The 21,737-nt window shown below is 45.5% G+C and overlaps 1 protein-coding gene across 2 annotated transcripts; it reads left to right on the forward strand.

Moving 5' to 3' along the window:
• Window positions 1-1,804: 1,804 nt before the first annotated feature.
• On the forward strand, window positions 1,805-13,756 carry C2H19orf67 (chromosome 2 C19orf67 homolog). 2 transcript variants are annotated; one of them, XM_033139685.1, is made up of 7 exons: window positions 1,805-2,274; window positions 5,763-6,068; window positions 7,153-7,297; window positions 9,462-9,562; window positions 10,571-10,756; window positions 10,987-11,109; window positions 13,446-13,756. In XM_033139685.1, exons 2-7 carry the CDS (start codon window positions 5,791-5,793, stop codon window positions 13,618-13,620), a joined length of 1,008 nt encoding a protein of 335 aa, XP_032995576.1. In that variant the 5' UTR covers window positions 1,805-2,274; window positions 5,763-5,790; the 3' UTR covers window positions 13,621-13,756. The 2 variants fall into 2 exon arrangements, with proteins under 2 accessions (XP_032995576.1, XP_032995577.1); XM_033139686.1 differs by lacking the exon at window positions 1,805-2,274 and having other exon boundaries at window positions 7,156-7,297.
• Window positions 13,757-21,737: the final 7,981 nt, after the last annotated feature.

Consider the following 21,737-nt stretch of genomic DNA (forward strand, 5'->3'; position numbering starts at 1 on the left):
CATGTTGAAATCCAGCTCCCATCAGCTCCACCCAACTCAGCCAGTGGTCGGGTGTGGAAGCAGCTATATCCCAGGAGTAAATCCCATTGAACACAACAAGACTTCCTTTCGAGTTGAATATCCCTGGGATTGCACTATGCTGCCCTTTGCAATGTGAATGAAAAAATACACAGAATGCTTATTCAGATTATAACTGCTTCCCGTCCACACACATTTTCCTTTGCATTACAAATTATCACATTCTTGCATAAATTGCATAGCAGGGGCTCAAATGCAAATTTAAAAGTTCATGGGAGCATTCTGGGAGATGTATGTTAGACCCACCCTCCTAAAACCTGTAAATGCTATCCCTTTAAAGCACATCCGAAACAACTTCTTTCCCTCAAAGAATTCTGAACAATAGTTTGTTAAGGGTTGCTAGGAATTGTAACTCTTTGAGGGGTAAACTACAGTGTCTTAGAATTATCTGACTGAAATAATGTGCTTTGGATGTGCTTTAAAGGGACTTAGCAGCTAGTATATGATACAAAGAAAGAAAGGAGATAACCAGAGGCTTAGATCCCAAATTAAACCTCTACTGCTTTCCTCTTCTATGGAAGATGGTGTTGGGAAATGAATGTTTGGCTCCTATTTTGCTCAAGGCATAAGCAGGGTGGAACCTATGCCACTTTCCCCTGCTACACTTCCCCATGCGAATTCAGTGAGGTACTGGAACAAAATTTGTTCTCCGGATATAAGAAGACATTGATTTCAGTTCCAACCTGTGTAGGCTGTGTGCAGTGCTGGTTTGGGTTTTGTTGTAGTTTGTCTTCTAACAAAAACTATGTTGTTTGGCTCCTTGCTCACTGTGGCAGAATTTTATATAATCAGTTACCGGTATGTTATTCCACGCCATTCACACCAGGACAAAGGAAATGGAATGAAAATGGGGAAGGAATCATCAATATCTGCAGGCTGAAAACTATGACAACAGTGAATGCAAATCTTATTCGCTGGATTTACTTCTAGTGGGGTAAATAAGCGAACATCAATTAGCAATTTGCCCCCACCCCCTTTTTCAGTCTGAATCCTTTGACATCCTCACTACTTCTCCAAAGCATTTTGCTTTTGAAAGTACAGTGGTACCTCAGGTTACATTGTTACATACGCTTCAGGTTACATACTCCACTAACCCAGAAATAACGCTTCAGGTTAAGAACTTTGCTTCAGGATAAGAACAGAAATTGTGTTCTGGCGGTGCAACGGCAGCAGGAGGCCCCATTAGCTAAAGTGGTGCTTCAGGTTAAGAACAGTTTTAGGTTAAGAACGGACCTCTGGAACGAATTAAGTTCTTAACCCCATGTACCACTGTAAAGGAAAATGTGCTTGCCCCACATGTCCAGAAGTCAAGTGAACGAAACTGCCAACACTTGATAAAAGCAGAATTCTCTATCACTTCTGGAGGTACAGGGCACACAAAACTCCAGCCTCCAGTTTCTCAATGCAGCTCCCTCACCACTCTGATAGCTGCATGCTACCTATGCAAACAAACACTACAAGGGTGCCAACCAGCATGCATCACATGCACAGAGCATCATAAGCACATGAACAATGCCTGCTGAGGTGCATGGCCCTGGTCATGAGTTTAGCTCCATGTCTGCCTTTTCCCACTTCTGCCTTCCTGCTGAATCTGAATGTATCCCAGGATAGTTGCTGTTGTTTTAATTAGACCTGTTACCTAAACAGGAAGTTGATACATCATTGAGACAATAGAGTTGGCCCTTTGCTGTAAATTTCAATCTGTGGCCAGAGGAATTGATCTCTCATTACTTAGAGCCAATCTTGGTGCCACACACCAAGACATGGGAGTAACGAAGCCTGCCTGTTCTAATTTTTAAAGAGAAAAGCAACTTCAGAGAGGATTTTCAGCAGGTGGAGGAAATGTTGCCACTTCTTCATTCCAAATGAGGGGCTCCCTTCATGGAGTTCCAAACATGTATTTATCCCTACAAGCACACCTGGATTCTAGGAGGAGCTGCAGCTGATTGGGGCAGTAGTGAAAGACTGGGTGGGGAAAAGAAATTCAGCACTTCCTTCCCCAAGTGCTCTAAACTGCCTCCCCCTAAAGCAACTTGTTGCTTTTAAAAACTCCATGCACCACAGTTTTATTGCATACATTTGTATGTAATGTTTACTTAGGCCATTAGTGCTTTATAGTTATGGTGAAGCTGATAACTCTCAAGTCCCAGCTGTGAACCTTTGCGAAGCTGCAGTGAATACAAACAGACCATGAAGGTATTTGTCATATTGTTCAGAGAGAACTTCCTTTTTTATAATTCATTTATTAGGTGCTGCTGGGTGAAGCTATTCTGTTTTAGTGCAGGAACAGTAGGATGCAGAGCATGTAAAGGTGTGACTGAAGGATTCAGGATTACCGAGCCTTCTTCCATACAATAATATGTGCTGTTCAGCCACGGCAGGGACAATATGTTGACACTCAAAGGAGAAAGCGGGTTTCTTAGCTGTGCACTTGCATTCTTGAAGAGTGGTCCACATGCAGCCATACATCTTGCCTTTCTCATCACTATGATTGTGTCACCTGTTCTGGATTCTGAAATGAGGAGGAGGAAGCCCTGCCTGGGTAGAACATGTTGCCACCAGAGGTGGCAAAAGGCTATTGGCTGGGATTGGCCCCCTCCAGGTGAACCCTGATGGTCATAGCTTTCTAGAAAAGTCCAAGTTGGCCAAGTCTGGGGCCATCACAGTTATAAGCTTAGCAGTGTGTGGACTACTCTCAGTATCTGCTACAGGTACGTTTCCATTTTCTTCTACAGGTTCCCAACCCACACAAAGATATCTACTGCTCCATAATCCTACAGAGATGGAGCGGGCAGGTGGGAGGGGCAGGAGGCTGCAGAGAAACCAGAAGCCTATGCAGGCCTTTTGATTGAACTCTATGGTTGAGAGCAGTTGAACATAGAATGTTAGGAAGTCAGTTAAAAAACACCCATCTCAAAGGGAGGGAGGGCACTGGCCTCTTCAGGCTTCTGACACCTTGTAGTGAGTATTGTAGAGGGGGGCAGGCATTAAAATTGGGAGATTTGCATATTTTATTTCCAATATTTCTAGCCTGCTTTCCCCTACCACAATCACTAAAACAATACATCAGTCTGAATACCGGTAATTAAGTGCTAAAAAACGAAAACCATAGATAGCACAAGCAACTTAAAATGCCTGCTGAAGCAGAAAGCAAGTTAAGCAAGGAAGGAAATTGTCTGATTTTCAGTCAGGAGTGAGTTCCACAGAATTGGACCCTCACGCGGCTCCTGGTGGAGACGAACTGTTCATCTGAACCATGGGGGACTACTAATGGAGACACACACACCCCGGAAAGATCACAGTGATATTTCCAGAACATAAGAAATAAGGGAGTGCCAGATTTAGGACAATACAGGTAGTTCCCCTGAGCCAAGGGGGCACAAAATTGAGAAGATCCATTTGGAGGGGCCCAGTTTTGGCCTTGCACAGGGTGCCATGTTACCAAAGATTACCAATGTCTGCCCCTAAGTAAGGATATCCTGAACCCAAGTTGTTAGGGGCCTTGTCAGTTAATATTTGGCCCATTAATGTATAGGCAGCCAGTACAAGCTTTTCAGCACTGGAGATATGTGCTGGTGATAGTAGTCTAACCAACAGTCTAGCCACAGATGCAGCTTCTAGACCAGGTCCAAGGGTAGCTCCACACTGAGTGCATTGCAGTAATCAAGTACTGAGGTGGACTATGAAAGCAGAGCACAGCCATCATAGATGGCAGCCATTGACAACCTTATCTATTAATTATTGTTCCTTTAACAGCTGTATGAAAGGCAGCAATTCAACCAGTTAACCATTTACTACTATGAAAATACAATGATAGGAAGCAGTTCTTACCTGTTTGCTGCTCTGATTGCTTTATTTTGCTGCCTGCCAGCAGAGAGAAATAGCAGTCTCTGTGTGAGGCCCTATACCCTATCAACTTTTGTCCCACTCACCTTTTTGGCCTGGCTCACCACTCCTAATGCAAAGGGTGGGGTGTGTAAAGGTAGGCATTAAGTGGTAGCAGAGTAGAATGTAACAAGTACATTCTGTGACAATTCAAGCATAATGTAATTGCTTGCAAAATGGCCTGTCGTAGCAGCAGTGATAATTGGTGACGACAGAATCATCTGAGTAAATGAGCACTTGCACCGGGACAGGAAACCATTGTCTCAATTGAGACCCAAATGAATAGAATTTAACTTTTAAATTAGTTTCAGTTGAGCACTTTCATGCTAGAGCTTTCCTCCCAAGTTCCAGAATTGTCATTTAAAGGTGGGTTCTGCTGTGGAGACTAATACCTGAGTTTATTTACAAACTGATAGGTAAAGGCAGACCACACAAAGATGCCAACAAAGCAAATGCCACGGTACCCACCGTCAGATTCCCAGAGATGCACCCAGAGATGCTTAAGCAGTGCAAAAACCTCAGCTCAGCCTACCTGTGTGTCTCCCCTGACCTCAGTCTAACCTCAGCCCACCTCCTTTGTTCCCTTTCCCAGACACAGATTAGATTAGAGGGGAGAGAGAAAGGGTGCCTTTGGCCAAAATTACTCTTGCCTATCTCTCCCCCCCCAGCTCCTCCTCATTGTGTGCCATTTACCTGTAATTTCCCTAACAAATGAAGGGCTCCACCAACAATCAGAAAGTTCCCAACAGCCCATGTAGCAGTCTGTTAACCCTCTCATGACCAAGCCCCAATCTTACAACAGCAGCTATAAAATGCCCAGGTGTGAGTCTTTCAGGCCTCTAGGATCATATAGCAACACAGGTAAAGTGTTAGAAGTTGGGCTGTGGGAACAGAAAAGGGTATTTTTCCATCCATCAGAGACCCACAAAGCTCCTTGTTTCATTCTGGCTAGACAAGGACTCCAGGTGAAGGGTGGGGGAATACACTGAAACATTTTGTTGCAGTCCCCATATGTAAAGCAATTTTAAGAGCATAAGGGGAGCCCTGCTAGATCATACTGAAGGCCTATCTGTCTACATCCTCTTTCCCACAGTGGTCAACTAAATGCCTATGGAAAGCCCACAAGCATCACCTGAGCAGCCTGGTTCCCCAGGAACTAGTATTTCGAAGTATTCTGCCTCTGGTGCTGGAACCTTCAAAGCTCAGAGCCATGGGCAGCCTGATCCTTCCTGAATTTGTCTGATTTTTTTCTCAGTCTGCATCTGTACTGGAGCTCCTTTTAATTCCTTTTATAAACTGAACTGTTTTTAATTGTATTTCTTTATATATGGAACTGTTTTTGCACGTTTATTGTTTTATGCTCATAAATGTTTTATTTGTTTTAATAATAGTGTGCTTTATTGTTGTAAGCCGTCCTGGGACCTTACTGTAAAGGGAGGGTAAGAAATCTCATAACAAATGAAATATAAAGGATCCAAATTTAAAGCCATGTTACATGCCTGCCTGCCTATCTTTTGTAAGAAACACATAGTAAAAATGCCAAATGTCTAACCCATTTGTAACACTACTAGATGTTCAAAACAGTATGCACAGGTTTGACATACCGAGATAAGACAAATAGCCACATGTCACCCAGTGAACTTCATGAGGGGAGCAGGGTTTGAACACAGGACTCTAGCCCCTACACCTCACTGGCTATAACAGGGGCGCTTGGGTAAAGGACCGGTCTAGAAACCTAAAGCCCTTTAGGGAACGGGTAAGCTATACTGATGCTTAACTTTCTTCCTTTCTCTTGGCAGATTCCCTAAGGCTGGTTGGTCATTGAAGATGGCCGGCAAGCAAGGGTACAGTTGTCTGTCTGATGGCTCACTGGATGTTCCCTCTTCCAGCCCTGAAGGCACCCTGAGCCTCAGTCCTCACAGCCCTGGGCTCTGCCTTATCTCGACGCCCACAGCAGAGACCCACTGGCTGAGCAGCGCCCAACCCCAGCCAGAGTCGCCTGGAGAAATGAATGTAACTTTGGAGAAACTCCTGGCTCCCATTACAGAAAAGCTCAAGTATTTGCTGAAGAAAGCAGAGGACTTCCAGACGTACCTGCTGTACAGGTGGCAAGGGGCTGAGTCGGGGCTGGGGAGGAGGTGGGCAGCCTTTGGGCAATCTGGGCAGGCCACATGTTTGCTGGGGAGAGACTTTGAGACAACTGTAATTATGAAGCCACTGCAGATTAGGGAGGAGCAGGGACTGAAGGAGGGAGGCTGGCTGGCTGGCTGGCTGGGCTAGGCCTAGGGCAGAGTGATGTCTAGGTATCACCATCAACTACAAAACCCAAAATTTGAGATCCCCTCAAATTTTCTGGTTGCTGAATCTCCGCTTAAGTGGGGCTTGATTTTGAGTGAGTACCTGTGCACCCTTTGAACTCTTGCTAAATGGCAAATGTAATGGAGAACTCATAATCTCCCGCAGTGGGGTGTGTGTGTGTGTGTGTGTGTGTGTGTGTGTGTGTGTGTGTGTGAAACTTACACACCCAGTTTTCCTCCTCCAGGGGCTTGCCCTCTTCTTGGATCCCCCTCCCCAAATTAGGCCAAATTGATCAGGGGAAATACCTGGAGTGACCTGAAAAATGCACAGGGCTTATTGTGCTACTCTTTTGTTGATGGGCTGCTTGGGAGAGAAGTTTCCATACTACATTATTGCCAGAGAGATAGCAAGCCAAGGGGCTGTCCGGTCTAGTTTTGCAGCTGGATGGTGCCAGAATCCTCAAGTCAGCCCTGGGTTGTCGCCATGATGCACTTCCCCAGTACAGTGGTTGTTATGTATTGAAGTTACTTAACAGTGGTACCTCGGGTTAAGTACTTACTTCATTCTGGAGGTCCGTTCTTAACCTGAAACTGTTCTTAACCTGAGGCACCACTTTAGCTAATGGGACCTTCCGCTGCCGCCGCATGATTTCTGTTCTCATCCTGAAGCAAAGTTCTTAACCCGAGCTCCTATTTCTGGGTTAGCGGAGTCTGTAACCTGAAGCGTCTGTAACCTGAAGCGTCTGTAACCCGAGGTACCACTGTAGTGGAATATGCAGTGTGGGTCTAGCATGTGAACAGCAAGAAGAGGGGCTTGGAGGACAGAGCAAAGAGAGTCGTCGCTGCATTTCCTCCCTGTGTGGTGACCATATTGTGGGCCTCCTATTTTCAGCAGAGACAGAATGCAGAAGGAGCAATTTGCCAAAGCCATGCCCACGTTCCTGCAGATGTGCCAGCCTTACTTCCACTACCTGGAATCCACAGCGCGAAGCTGCACTCCTTATTTAAGACCCCCACAGGAACCAGTGCGGAGGCGTGTGAGTCTGGGCCAAGGAGGGAAATCCCCATAGAGTTGGGAGGCACATTAATTCCATCTACACTGGTTCAAAAAGCTGACATGGCATTCTGTTTGCACCTATGCAGAACTGATCTGAAAAGGCCCCCAAAAAAGGGGGGGGAGGCTCTGTGGAAGAAGTGCCTGGAATCAAAAGGCTACTATCTCTGGCTCTGAAAAGGAACTGAAATTAACGTTAAAAGTCTATTTTGAATCAGGGCTCCCTCCTCCCCTTCACAATCAAACTTTATTGTATGGCTTTCCAAAATTGCACCTGAATTTTCTAGTCAGCATCCAGCCCATCCTTGGCCAATGCCCTTCCCTTTCTTCTTCACAGTCATAGTCTTTTCTTTTCTACTTAAAATTATAATAAATCTCATATTACTCATTGAAGCAACTGTGCAAATAGATTGTTTTTTTCCATTACAAGTGTGTAGTTTGGGAAGAAGAAATCTATGGAAACAAGTTATTTCAGGGTGAAGTGGGCAATCAGTGAAATCAGAAGAGCATTAGGATGGAATTCAATGTAGCACTAAGTAGTTCCATTGAGAAAGATTTCTCCTTGTGCCCTGGGACATTCTCTCCTGCTGCACCTGCTAAATCTGTTCTAGGTGTTTCACCAACCCTGCAGAGCAGATTTGGAGAGGGCACAAGTTGCATTTAGGGGAAGGAGAGGGGGCGGGAAACCCTACTGTGCAAACATAAATCCTTGGGCTGATTGGACTTGTTAACAGAATACCACCCATAGTTTTGGTATAACTATAACTCTGATTTCTATGCTGGGCTTTTAGAAAGGAAGGAATCTAGCAGCTTCTTTGCTAAACACAATATATGTTAAATGGGAAAAGGTAATATGACCTTAAAGGTAAAGGTGAAGGGACCCCTGACCGTTAGGTCCAGTTGTGAACGACTCTGGGGTTGCGGCGCTCATCTCGCTTTATTGGCCGAAGCAGCCAGCATACAGCTTCCGGGTCATGTGGCCAGCATGACTAAGCCGCTTTCTGGCGAACCAGAGCAGCGCACGGAAAGGTGACCTTAGCACGTGGTATTTGATTCCTACATCCACAAAGAGCAGGGATAGCTCAGACCCCCAATACAATCTGGAGGAATACACTTCAGTACAAGGACTTTTAATGTGTGATATTCTGTTTGTTTGTTTGTTTGTTTGTTGTGTTTTTATATATCCTGTTGAAAGCTGCCCAGAGTGTTTGGGGCAACCCAGTCAAATGGGCATGGTAAAAATAATAATTTTTATTTTTTATTATTATTAAAGATCAGCAACTGGGTTGGTCAAAGATCTGAGGCAGACTAAAGGGATGAACAGCTGAGTCTCTCACCCACTTTCCTTTACTGTCTGTTGTCAGCAAACTTATAGCTGACCAAGGGTGAAATTCTGCTGGACTTAGTTGTGTTTCCCACCCTCTGTGCTTCTGGCAGATACCCATCCATTGTTTAAGGATGGCTCTTGGGACAAGGGATAGGGCTTTCTCAGTAGCCACACCAGTGGAACAGCTTGCATCATGAAGTTTAGAAGAGCTCCTCCTCCTCCTCTCTGGAAGCATTCTGTTTTCATTTGGGCAGGCTGAAGATCGAAGTGCCTTTTACTGAAGACTGACTTTGATCAGCCATGCCTGTCTCTGTTACTTTATTTTATTTTTATATTCATATTTATTATTGTATTTTTTTCTACTGTGATTATAATTACTACACACTGCCTTGAATAATATATATGCATTAGACAGGTAGATATATACCTTTATAATAATTAAATATGCAAATCCAGGTATGAAGAGCTTGGCTGGCACAAAACATTTCACCCTTAGGGGCATGTCTGGGATTTTCTGGACGTATGCAACCAGAAGGACAGAGGTCTCATCTCTCACTTCTCACTGCTCAAGAACTTGCCCTTTCAAGCATTTGGGGCACTTCCAGACAACCTGTTTATTGAGCACCCATCCCAATTTGCTTGCAAGGAGGTTAGATGATGTTGTGTCAAATCCCACACGCTCCAGAGTACAGTATTTCACCTGTCACTTTCCTTACTGCAAAAAGTCTAAACCTTTGGGGAAGTGGATTTGTTGTGCACAAACTCCCAATCAGCTAAGATTGTGCATCCTGAATTTGCAATTCTGCACTTTCCCCCACAGCTCCTGGAGATCTCCCAGCAGTTGGCCTGCCAGCTTGAGCAACTGGTGCTGATGTATGCTTCTTTCAGCTTTGTCTCTTTAGAAGACACTGACCCATTCAGGTAGGAAACACTCTCAAAGACTTGCATGTGCCCAAGTGTGGCACAAGTGGCCCCAGAGTGCTAGGAGGAACAGGTTGCTCTGGAATTGGTGCCTGCTAGTCACTAGATTTTAGCTCTTACAACCATTTTGTTTCTCCCCTTGCTGGCTTTTAGTGCTGTTTTATTAGTTCTATGCTGCTTTTGTTAATTTTTGAGCTAGTGCTGCTTGATGGTTTTAATTGATAGGTGGTTACCGGTATATTTGAATGTTGTTGATTTCATCTTGTGAGCTGCCCAGAGGCACATGCTTAATTGAACAGGGCTGTATTTGGTGTTCCCTGTCTGCTAGCACAAAGGTTCTTGCATTAGGGAATGGGTAAGTCTTCATATTATGCACCAGAGGAATCCAATGCAGTTGCGTTAGTCATTGCACAACAGATTGTTGCCAGCAACCTGCTTATGCAGTTACACAGCAATACTCTACTGGCGTAAAACATTTCACCAGTGGAACAACTATACTGCTAAGTGGCTTTCACTTAGGTCTACATTGGATCCAACCTGCAGTCTATAAATGCCAAACAATATTAATTTTTAAATAATAGAATGCACAGCATAGAAATAAATCAGCTGTCTGCATACCACGAAGCACACAAGATTCAGTCCAAAGGCAGGAGATTCTTTGTATCAATAAGTTCTTCCAGTTAGATTTTTTTTTCCAAGACAGAAAGTAGCAGATTTAAAAATGAAGTCCCTTTCAAAATATATTCAATATTATTATTTTTTTACATTGTCCTCCCACATCTCTCCCCAATTGTTTAGCTTTGGGTTTCATTTTCCGGCAAAGATATTTCAAACCCAACATTCAGTTATAGCAATCTAGCTTTATATTTGCAAATTATCTGGAAAACTGGTACTTTTTAACTGGAAAATGCAATCATTAGCTTTTTGCATGTGTTTTGTAAGTTATGTGCTCTATATTCGATCTCATGCACAGCTGCTCTTACCTGTCTGTCTGTCAATCACTACCAGTGTCTCATGCTTCTTCTGTGGAAAGTTTTGGCTGAATGAGTTGCGACAAGTTTCCATCTTCCGATACTGCATCTCAGCACCCTACACAGCTGCCCATATTCCCCGCAACCTCTATAAGAAGATGCGCTGGAACCTTGATATCTTGGAAGGCTCTGCTTGCCGGAATCAAACACCCCGGACAGAATAGTGAGTTGCAGGACATCTTGGAGATAAGGGGTGTAGGTGGTAGGGACCTGAATGGAGAGCCATATCTGGCACTGACCCCCCCCCCACCTTTATTCCTCTGCTCCACTACTTCAAGGCTACTTGATGCAGGTCTTGGTGTGGTTTTATTCCACTGCCACTTTCCTGAGGCTTGCTTGACTGGCCACCCCCATTCTTCACTGCCTAACTGCAACCTTGTCCTTCTGTTGTAGCTACTTCCTGTGCTTCCGGGATACAGGAGATGAGACAACAGTGAAGATGCAGAAGCTCTGGTCCATTGGACGCTGGGTGCCTTTGGATCCTGACAGTGACCACAGCTCCGATGTGCTCTCCTGGTAAGCATGCAGCAGGGAAGTGCTGTCTAGAACAGCGGTGGGCTGACTTGAGTCTTGTGTGGTCTACCAATGCGCTTTATGTTTACAAAGCAATAGTGCATACTCAAGATCTGCTAACAATTAAGGCAGCGGGCGCACCAAAGCTTTCAATAAGCTACCCAAACCCGTTGGGGGCAATATAAAAGCAAGACAACCTGTTCTTCTCTTTTTAGTACTTGTTGGTAAAGCAGATCGCTTCCTTTCAGGCTTTACTTCCTTCCTGCTTCTTCAAGTATGAATTGGAGCCAATAGATTAACACTATCCCTTGCTATCTTGGCCACATTTAAAACCTACACTTACTTTCAACCCGGGACGCGGGTGGCGTTGTGGGTTAAACCACAGAGCCTAGGGCTTGCTGATCAAGTCGGCGGTTCGAATCCCCGCAACGGGTTGAGCTCCTGTTGCTCGGTCCCAGCTTCTGCCCACCTAGAAGTTCGAAAGCACATCAAAGTGCAAGTAGATAAATAGGTACCGCTCTGGCAGGAAGGTAAACGGCGTTTCGGTGCACTGCTCTGGTTCTCCAGAAGCAGCTTAGTCATGCTTGCCACATGACCCAGAAGCTGTACGCTGGCTCCCTCGGCCAGTAATGCAAGATGAGCGCCACAACCCCAGAGTTGGACACGACTGGACCTAATGGTCAGGGGTCCCTTTACCTTTACCTTCAACCAGCAGTCTTGCCAGACTATTTCTTTCTGCACACCACTGTAATATATTTACCAGACTTTGACAAATAACTAAACTTTATGTCAACACGAGCTAACTTCAGGACATGCCTTTCTTTCAGCAATCATGGGCTTCGCTGTTTGATTCTTTTAAACACTGTTGACAAAGATGCCCAGCTGTGGCATCTAACATCATTCCCCTATTTTAAGCTTTGAAAGTGAAGCAGACACATACACTATGAAAAATACACTTACTCCTGTCTGCACTGCACTGTCTTTGGCACCCGCCCAGACATGTAACAGGAAGTTGTTCAGGAAGAACTTTAAACCAGGAATCACAACTGTTCCAGATTCCAACACAGTTGTAATTTTAAGGCATTTCTGCATTGTGGGATATAGCTTGAAATGTGTGTATGGCAAGCGGCTTCTCTCTTATCTGATGAGTGGGTTGAAACTTCCCACACATTTTTTACTATGGTAAATACAAGTGCAGCTGATGCCTGGCACTTGATTCAATATTATGACTGAAGACTGATGCCTGAATGCTGGTTTGTGCTATCTGGAAGAATGAATGCAAAGAAACAAGCATGAAAATAAAAACACCACCACAAACCACCTTCGAACACTGAATTTCCTCTTGCTTCTGGGAAAAGATGTACTCGTAAGGGGCACATTCTGACAGCGGCAAATGTGGAATGTAGCTTAGTCATAGCTGTGTCTACTGAAGTGCAAGGTGACATGCAGGGTGAAGGTATTCCAGGTGCCCCTCAGATATTTTGGACTACAAGTACCTTCGGCCCAGCCAGCATAGCCAATGGTCAGGGATGATGGGAGTTGTAGTCCAAAGTATCTGAAGGAGACCACATTAGCTTCCCCTGTGGCTTTATACATGCCTTCCTGTGTATTTCTGTAGCCAGTAGGGTTGCCACCTGTCCTGTATAATACACAGTTTCCCCGTATTTCAATGTAAAATGCTTATGTCCTATATTGATACAGTTTTGTCCTGTATTTCAGGTCGTCTTCTCTCTCTCTCTCTCTCTCTCTCTCTCTCTCTCTCTGCCAAGTTAGGGATCCTCTCCAAATGCATGTGCTTTAAGAGATGTTTGAAAGGTCACGTATTTAAGCTCTGGGTAGCAAAGAACAGACAGATTTACACATTTGTGTTTGTGTGTGTAACAAATTCCAGAGGGGCCATCCTGTTAGGCTGCAATAGACTGCAATGGATTGCTTTGAAGTCACTTCAGCACCAGATGGAAATAATAATAATGCCCCCTCCCACAACCCTGTATTTTATCAGAACAAAAGTGGTAAACCTATGTAGCCATGCTGTAGTGACTGCTCATTAAAATCAGGGGGCTGAATTCACCTGGATGTTTAGGTATTTATATCAACCATTTATGTACCACTGAATCACAATTGTGGTATACAAGAGCCCAAAACAATAAAAGCAGTGATGAGTTCGAACTGATTTCATCTTGGAAGTTTGAACTGATTTCATCTCGTGAGTTCGAACTGATTTCATCTCGTGAGTTTGAACTGATTTCATCTCGTGAGTTCGAACTGATTTCAAACGATGTTAAAAATAGCATGGATGCTAGGAATGCCGCCACCCCCTTTACCTTTTCTTCCCACAGGGTCTTGTGCCGCCAGCCCATGGGGGATTACCAGCAGCTCCTGACAATCGGATTTGAGGAACCCTCCCACACGCTCGCCACGGACCTCTTGGTGCAGATGCTCAGTGCTCAGAGCGCCGGTCTGCTGAACCGCGAGTCCTCCTGCTGGGTGAGCTCAGGGGAACAGGTGCAGTGAAAAACGTACCTTCATGGTATGCCACCAAGGGGCAGCCCACTGCCTCCTGTCACCACCAATGTCACATATGTGGCCTAAGATGCTACCCTCACATTAGGCACAGTTAGGTCATGCTAGATATTGGCATGCAGATATGCCAGTTAACTTTTTGTGTTGAAGTTGAAAATTTTTGAGGTACCCCCCCCTTCCTAATGTCAATCCTCTTGTGCTTGCACTGCTTGCAATGAGATGTGAGTGATATTTTTTGAACAAGAATATACTTGCCTGCCCTTCTGCTGGCTTCCTATGCCTGGCCACTGAACAGGTACAACCCACTTTGAGATAAGCCATCTCACCAAAGTACTGAGGCTCTCGTGCGCCTCCTTACAAGGTGCAGCAGGATAGAGCTGGAAGTCACATTTGCCTTTGAATTCCCTGTTTCCCTCTGAGCTATAGTCACTTGTGGCTTAAGGCAAGTCAAAGTATCTGGAATACCTAAGTGGGGACATCTAGAAAGCTTTTTATTTTTAAAATCTCTATGTATAGCTTTCTTAATAAAGAAGTGGTGACTACTTTCAGGCTCAACTTTACTGATGTGTGAAACTTTTCTCAGAAGTAGAAGGGTGCTGGAGACGATTCAATATCCTTTCACCTTTCAGCTCCATTTTTGGCAATTCATTTTCTAAATGTTTAGGGTGGCGCACAAAATTAGAAAGCTGTCTAAATAAATATTTAGAACAGCTCTAGAACGTGATCTAGTTAACACAAGAGAACAAGAAATAGGCCAAAAATAATAATAATCAGCAGTAATATATGTTCAAACACTTGACAATACAGAAATGCTTGCAGTGGTTCCAGCGAGCCCATAAAGCTGGGCATTTGCACCCTTCTGAGGATGAACTTCCAGAGCTTTGAGGTGGTCATGGAAGCAGCCTGTCCCAGGGGGTGGTCTGAGTTTCAGCATGTCTCTGCCCCAGCTCAGAAGTCTGAGAGCTTCAAAAATCCTATCACCTTTATGCAAGCGCTAACTATGAATTCTGCAGAAAGGAGAAAGAATGCAGTTAGAAGGCAGGAGTAGAGAAGCCCTGCCATCTAGCGCCCAAAGTGTATATCTCCAAGTTAGGTCATACTGGTGCTCAGTTAAAAAACATGCACCAATATAAACACTAAAATAAACACTGATAATAGAATTCAGAAATTCAGAGTTGTAAAGATATGTTATTCCATGTGGAAAAAAATAACCAAATTGCTGATTGATCAGAAGAATTCCCCTAAGGACAGCACCCATGATTCATAGTTTCATTTGTGTTTTCAGTGTGTCCTTAACCAGCAGTAGTATAAAGAGGCACAGCTATTTCCATCTTTCTCCAAGATGCTCCAAGAGTGGGATACACAGAAAGAACACCTGTGGATGCCGCTTCTGCACATCTTTGCTTGGCAAAATAGTTTAGGAAAACACACACACAAACATTAGAGCAAATGCTTTAGTGAACAGTAAGACAGTATACTGCAGATGGTGACAGCAGTCACGAAATTAAAAGACGCCTGCTTCTTGGGAGAAAAGCAATGACAAACCTAGACAGCATCTTAAAAAGCAGAGACATCACCTTGCCGACAAAGGTCCGTATAGTTAAAGCTATGGTTTTCCCAGTAGTGATATATGGAAGTGAGAGCTGGACCATAAAGAAGGCTGATCGCTGAAGAATTGATGCTTTTGAATTACTGTATGGTGCTGAAGGAGACTCTTGAGAGTCCCATAGACTGCAAGAAGATCAAACCTATCCATTCTTAAGGAAATCAGCCCTGAGTGCTCACTGGAAGGACAGATCCTGAAGCTGAGGCTCCAATACTTTTGCAACCTCATGAGAAGACAAGACTCTCTGGAAAAGACCCTGATGTTGTGTAAGATTGAGGGCACAAGGAGAAGGGGACGACAGAGGATGAGATGGTTGGACAGTGTTCTTGAAGCTACCAACATGAGTCTGACCAAACTGCGGGAGGCAGTGGAAGTCAGGAGTGCATGGCGTGCTCTGGTCCATGGGGTCACAAAGAGTCAGACACGACTAAACAACAAGACAATATATTTGCCACAACCACATTCCCCTGCTTACAGTGTAATGCAAAGCAAGAGAGATGTGTTTACTCTAAGATGTGTCCAGATTTTGAATGTGGCTTCAACACAATTTAAAGCACTTGACTCCCCCTGTCCCAAGTATCTTGGGAACCCTAGTTTCTTAAGGCTGCTGAGAATTGTAGCTCTTTTAGGTGTGTGTACACAGGCATTGTCCATATTGCACTGCCTCAAAATAAGAGCCACACTTTTTATGTCTTCATTATAGCATCAAAAGTTCGCCCTTTGTGAAATGATCAAAGAGATTAACCCTCTTTGCTATGCTTTTATAAAATATGCCTGTCAGGGAGCAGACTCTCCATATTTTGAGGGGAGAATTCTGAGGTGGTTCATCCAGTTGTGAAGGAATGCAACAATGGACAAGCTGTGAACCAAGACCTGCTGGAAGGAAGAGAACAATTTATCTACGCTTCAGTTCAGGATTATTATTATTTTGAACAGTGAAGAATAGTAACCTCAGCCGACGTAATCTGCAACATAGATCTGTATCTGCAAAGCAAAAACTCTGCAGCTATAAAAGCAAAACCAAGCATCAAGTAGTTCCAAGTGTAGTCAAGCTGCTGGTACTTCTACAGGGCAGACAGGTGTTTTCAATCCAGGGCCGTCTTAAGTAAATCTGGTGCCCTGGCGTGAAGATCTCTCCTGCACCCCTCACGCTCTGCTGGGCAGGGCCAGGCACAGCAGGCAGCCAGAGGGCACAGCGCGGCAGGTGGGGACTCTGAACTCGCGCTTAGCCAGGCAAGGCCAGGCGCAGCGGGCAGCTAGAGGGCGTGGAGGGGCGGGTGGGGACGCTGCCAGCTGTGCTCCACCTCTGCTTCCTCGGCCGATGCGGTGGCACGGCGCTGCCGTCCAGGGAGCCCTGGCTGCAGCGCTGATGGGAGGGTCGCCGACAGCCTCCCTACATCTGCACCCCGAGAAGAGGTGGGCGAGAGCGGCGCTGCCAGTGGGGCTGGAGGGCACAGGCGTCCTCCTAAGGCTGTGGCACCTTGCGCCAGTGGCCTCAATGGCTAAGACGTCCCTGTTTCAATCTGAGGCCACCTAATTCTGCTGCAGTGGGAAGGGACTGGTTTAAAGGGGATGTGACCAGGCTTAGAAATTTCTGCTAAGTGCTTGGCAAACTTTCCAGCCCAGCATGCAGCGTGGGCTGAAATAGTACTGCATTTAGCACAGGAAATAGTATTTCATTTAGCACAAGAATGAAGGCTGAATAATGGCTCAATTAGAGCTGGATGCATTCCAGTGAAAAAAATAGCACAGACGGTTCTGCACGATGGATTGGCTTTTCGGAGGATTAATGTTTTTAATGAAATAGCACATGAATTCCCTGATGTCTGTGAGTCATCACTAAGGGAGCAATACTATGCTCAAGGAGCTGGTGTGGAGAAAGCTGGTGTAAGGTAAGCTGGCGTAAAGTTACACAAGGTCCCTAGCCCCATTCCACAGCAGGGCTGCTCTGCCTAAACTTGGCAGAGGGAATACAAGCTTTTGAACTAGTGTTCTGTGCTGGGTTGCCAGGTCATATGGCCAAGCTGAACTGGTTCAGATCTGGCCGAAATCCCCCTCCCCCTCTGGTCCCATCCCTGTTGCATCCTTTGGGGTGGGGGGAGAACCTACACTAGCTTTGACTTGGCCCTGGCTGAGCAAGTTATGCTGGCCTCTCTTCAGCTGAGCTGGGGTTGGGAACTTAATTCCAGCTGAGCTGAGCATCAGCCAGCTAAGCTGAAGATCTGCTGCACTCTAAGCTGCTCATCCTGGTGGATCTTGAGGGGACTTTCCTGGAGATCCCAAACTAATTTGCCCTTTAAAGAGCATCTTTGGTGCAAAATGGAGCGTACTTAACCTAGAGGTGCCCCACTGATGCTGTGTACACACCTGTATACTCTCCATCCAGTGTGCTCCCACCCCACCGCTGGTTTGGCAAGCCGTGTACGCAATAGCCACAATCCATATCTATCCTGCATCTTTCCTGTGGTTTCTTATGAAATGCTGCATTATTATTATTTTTAAAAAATAATTTTTATTAAAGATTTACTTTGCATTCTCTCTTCCTTCAGGCTGTGTTTTCTACAAATCATTTACATTTGTTGTGAGACATTAGTGTTCTATGCAGTATAAGGTTGGGAAGAAGAGTGGGGATAGGGGGTGGGGTGGTAAAGTTTATATATTTTTTCCTTAGTGTATGTGTGGCATTTTGTGTCAGCGTCACTTGGGTAGGTTCTATTTCTATTCCCTTGTTATGTTTCCTTGGGCATAACCAGGATTTTTGTTGGGGGGACAGAACCTCAGTTAGCTTTGTATTTTTATTGATCTTTATTGATTGTGGGGGCTGCCCCTCCCTGCCCCCCCGGCTATGCCCATGGTACTGAAAGAGGTGGAAGTATGTTCCTGTGGAGGTGCAGTCTCTGCAGCATTTTGGTGAGGTTCTTGGGCATATCAGTGCCAGTTTCCGTGGTGTTAGGTACCATCTGTGAGTTTCAGAGTGAGTTCTTTTCTTTTGGCTGAGATGGATTTAAAGGGAGGTTTAGACCATATTTTAGTCCATTGGGTGGGGTTAATTTCGTAGCCTATGTCACCCTCCCATTGTTTTTTGATTACGTCAAGGTGGTTTGTGGGGCTTTAGAACAGTATTTTGTCTATTGTGGATACCATCCCCTTTCTGTGTCCCTTTGCTGTTAGGAGAAGATTTTTAAAGCTGGTTTAGGGTCTAGTGACTGCTGGTTTTTACTACCGGATTGGTTTAAGAAGGCATGCAATTGGTGGTGTGTTAGCCAGGGTATCCCCTAGTTTGTCTTGTATTTCTTGTGTTGATATGGGTTTGCTGTTTTGTAGAAGTCTGCTAGGTGATATAGGCCTTTGGCTTGCCAGGTTTTTATCTGGAAGTTTTGTGCTGTGTGGGGACCATAGAGGGAAGTGAGAAGTGAAGAAAAAATCTCTTTAATATATCTAGCTCTAGCTCTAGCTCTAGCTCTAGCTCTAGGTCTAGATATATCTCCTGATTGGCTGGTTACCCGCTTGGCCAATCACAAGCGGGTAAGGGGGCAGCCCACCAGGGCCTAACGCTCCTTTTTGCCATGTGTGTTTTCTTGGCTCAGTCCTAGTCTTCTGTCAGGAGAGGGCAATCGCTGAAGCTTTCGTTTTGTCTAGTAAAGTCTGTGATCCAGAATCCCCCAGGTGGTGCGGTGTGGTGGAGGATGGCAATGGGCAGGGTTGGGCGAACCGGAGCTGCTTGTTGCTGCCGCCAGTGCTGGGTCCGGTGGCAGCCTGGGCCTGACTCTGCAGGGTGCAGGGTGCAATCCAGCCCAGTGCCTAGCCGAGGGGAGGTCATCTGGTGCTGCTGACTTGCATCTAGTAAATAACTAAGTGTCTAATCAGAAGAAAGCCGCACTGAGTTCAGTGGGCCTTACTCCCAGGCAGCCAGGGCTTCTCCAGATGACAAGATCTTTTTGCACCAGGTCAGTGAGGACCACTTGCTTTTTAAAATTATCCGATATATACAGAACTCCCTGTGTGACTTTTGGACTATATCTGTAGGTTTCTCCCTCGGTGTCAAATAACTGGGGTCACATAAGTGTTGATTACTTTTTATAATACATGGAAGATAATCTCCCTCTGGAGGTTGTGGACTCCTTCCTTGGAGGTTTCTAAGCAGAGGTTGGATGTCAGGGATGCTTTAGCCGAGTTTCCGACATTGCAGGGGGTTGCACTTGAAACATGACCCTTGGGGTCCCTTCCAGCTCTATGATTCTGTGTTTTTCTGCTTCAACAATATTTCATTATGTTCCTATCATTTTATGTAATTGTATTTTGTATACCGTAAATTAGAACATTTTAAAAATAATTTTTATATCTACAAACAAAACATTTAAATAGTTACCGGTACCTTTCTACTGGTAGGATGGGGAGGGCATGGGCATAGCCAGGATTTTTGTTAGGGGGCAGGTGTTTCTTAGGGGGAGTAGAACCTCAGATTTGTATTGATTTGTACTTATTGGGGGGGCAGCTGCCCCCCTTGGCTATGTCTATGGCAGGGGCGGAGTGAGGGGGGCGGAGGGGGTGGGCCACCCCGGGTTCCAGGGGAGGGGTTTGACACTTGGGCTGGCCCCACCCTACCCCGTTGGCGGGCCCAAATGGGCCACGGGCGGAGCAGCCTCGCTTGGCCGGCCTGCGCACGCTCTCCTGATGCTGGGCAGATGGAACAGCGGAGGGGAGGGGCGGACCAGCAGTGAGGCGCCATCACACTGACAACTCTCGCTGCTGGCCTGCCCGTCCCTCCCCTCCGCTGCTCCGCCCAGTGGCCAGCAGCAGGAAGGGAGAGCGCATGCCTGCCGGCCGAGCACCGCCATCCTGAGCGAGGTTTTTGCAGGGGCCAGGCGGGGCTCGGCTTAGCCGGCCTGCGCGCTCTCTCCCTGCTGCTGGGCGGATGGAGCAGCGGAGCGGAGGGGCGTTCCTCCCGTTTGCCGTCCTGGGCACCCGAGATGCACCGTTCACCCCTGGTCTATGGTGGGGCACAGGAAGGTCAGAAAGAGGGCCATGGTCTAGGGACATAATCATCAGTGGGAGTTTAGTTGCTTTGCTGTGTTTGATCAAATTCAGTAATTTCCTAATGGAGTCTGTTATATTGAGACCAGGGATGAAGCCAGTCTGGTCTGGGGCAATTAATTTGTGCAGGAAGATGTTTTAGTCTTGTAGTCTTGGTTTATCAATGAGCAATCCAGTGATATGATTCTACTCTGAGGCTGTCTTTGAGTGGTTTTGAGATAGAGACTATTTTGGAAGTGGTCCAGGTTTTAGGGATGGGGGCCCCCTTTTATGATGTCATTGAATAGGTGGGTCATGTAGGGCATCAGGGTTTCTTTGAATTTCTTCAAGAATTCTGCTGTAATGCCATGAAATACTGCATTTTGATGTGTTCTCCCAACCCACCCAAACCAGCTTTGATCCAAACTAAGAAAAAGAACCTGGCTGCATTTAAAACTGGTAATATAATAATAATAATAATAATAATAATAATAATAATAATAATAATAATAATAATAATAATAATAATAATAATAGGTAAAGGTAAAGGGACCCCTGACGATTAGATCCAGTCACGGACAACTCTGGGGTTGCGGTGATCATCTTGCTTTACTGGCCAAGGGAGCCGGTGTACAGCTTCCAGGTCATGTGGCCAGCATGACTAAGCTGCTTCTGGCGAACCAGAGTAGCACACGGAATAATAAAAATTTAATAATTTATTATTTATACCCCACCCATCTGGCTAAGTTTCCCCAGCCACTCTGGGCAGCTCCCAATCCAGTGTTAAAAACAATACAGCATTAAATATTGAAAACTTCCCTTCAGATGTCTTTTAAAAATAGGATAACTGCTTATTTCCTTGACATCTGATGGGAGGGCGTTCCACAGGGTGGGTGCCACTACCGATAAGGCCCTGTGTCTATGCACACAGACTTAGTTCATTGACACCTATGCCTTGGTATACAATGTACTAGGCACTCAAGACAGCAGCACTTGTTCCATTTTTCGTGACCACGTACGGCTCACCACTCCTAGATATATTACAGAGGGCTAGCAGTAGCCTGCTGCGGTCAGAGAACAAACCATGATCTTGGTTTTATTGCAACTTCATCTTTCCTAACCCCAGGAAGCACTAAACTCAGTGTAAGCCTTAAACATTCCTGCTCAGGAATAAGTCCCCCTGAGTTCAACGGCAGGGGCAAGATTGCATCAGCAGTGTTTATTTTATGGCACTATAACCCTACTCATCCTCCAAACAGTTCAGGGCGGCAGACCTTGATCTATAATAAAATGTATGCGGAGAAAAAGGGCGCCTAAACATAAACCTACACAGTAAAAGGCTTGCGACGACTCCCGCCAGCATCCAAAATGGCAGAGTCTCCTCCCACAACCTCACCATAGATTTCAGCCCCCTCCTCCCCCTCTCCTATTTCTCAATCGCCGGGTTTCAATCCAGCCAATGGCGCAGCGCTGACGTCTTTGATTGGCG

This window comes from Lacerta agilis, chromosome 2 (genome assembly GCF_009819535.1).
Source record: "Lacerta agilis isolate rLacAgi1 chromosome 2, rLacAgi1.pri, whole genome shotgun sequence".
Lineage (NCBI taxonomy): Eukaryota > Metazoa > Chordata > Lepidosauria > Squamata > Lacertidae > Lacerta > Lacerta agilis.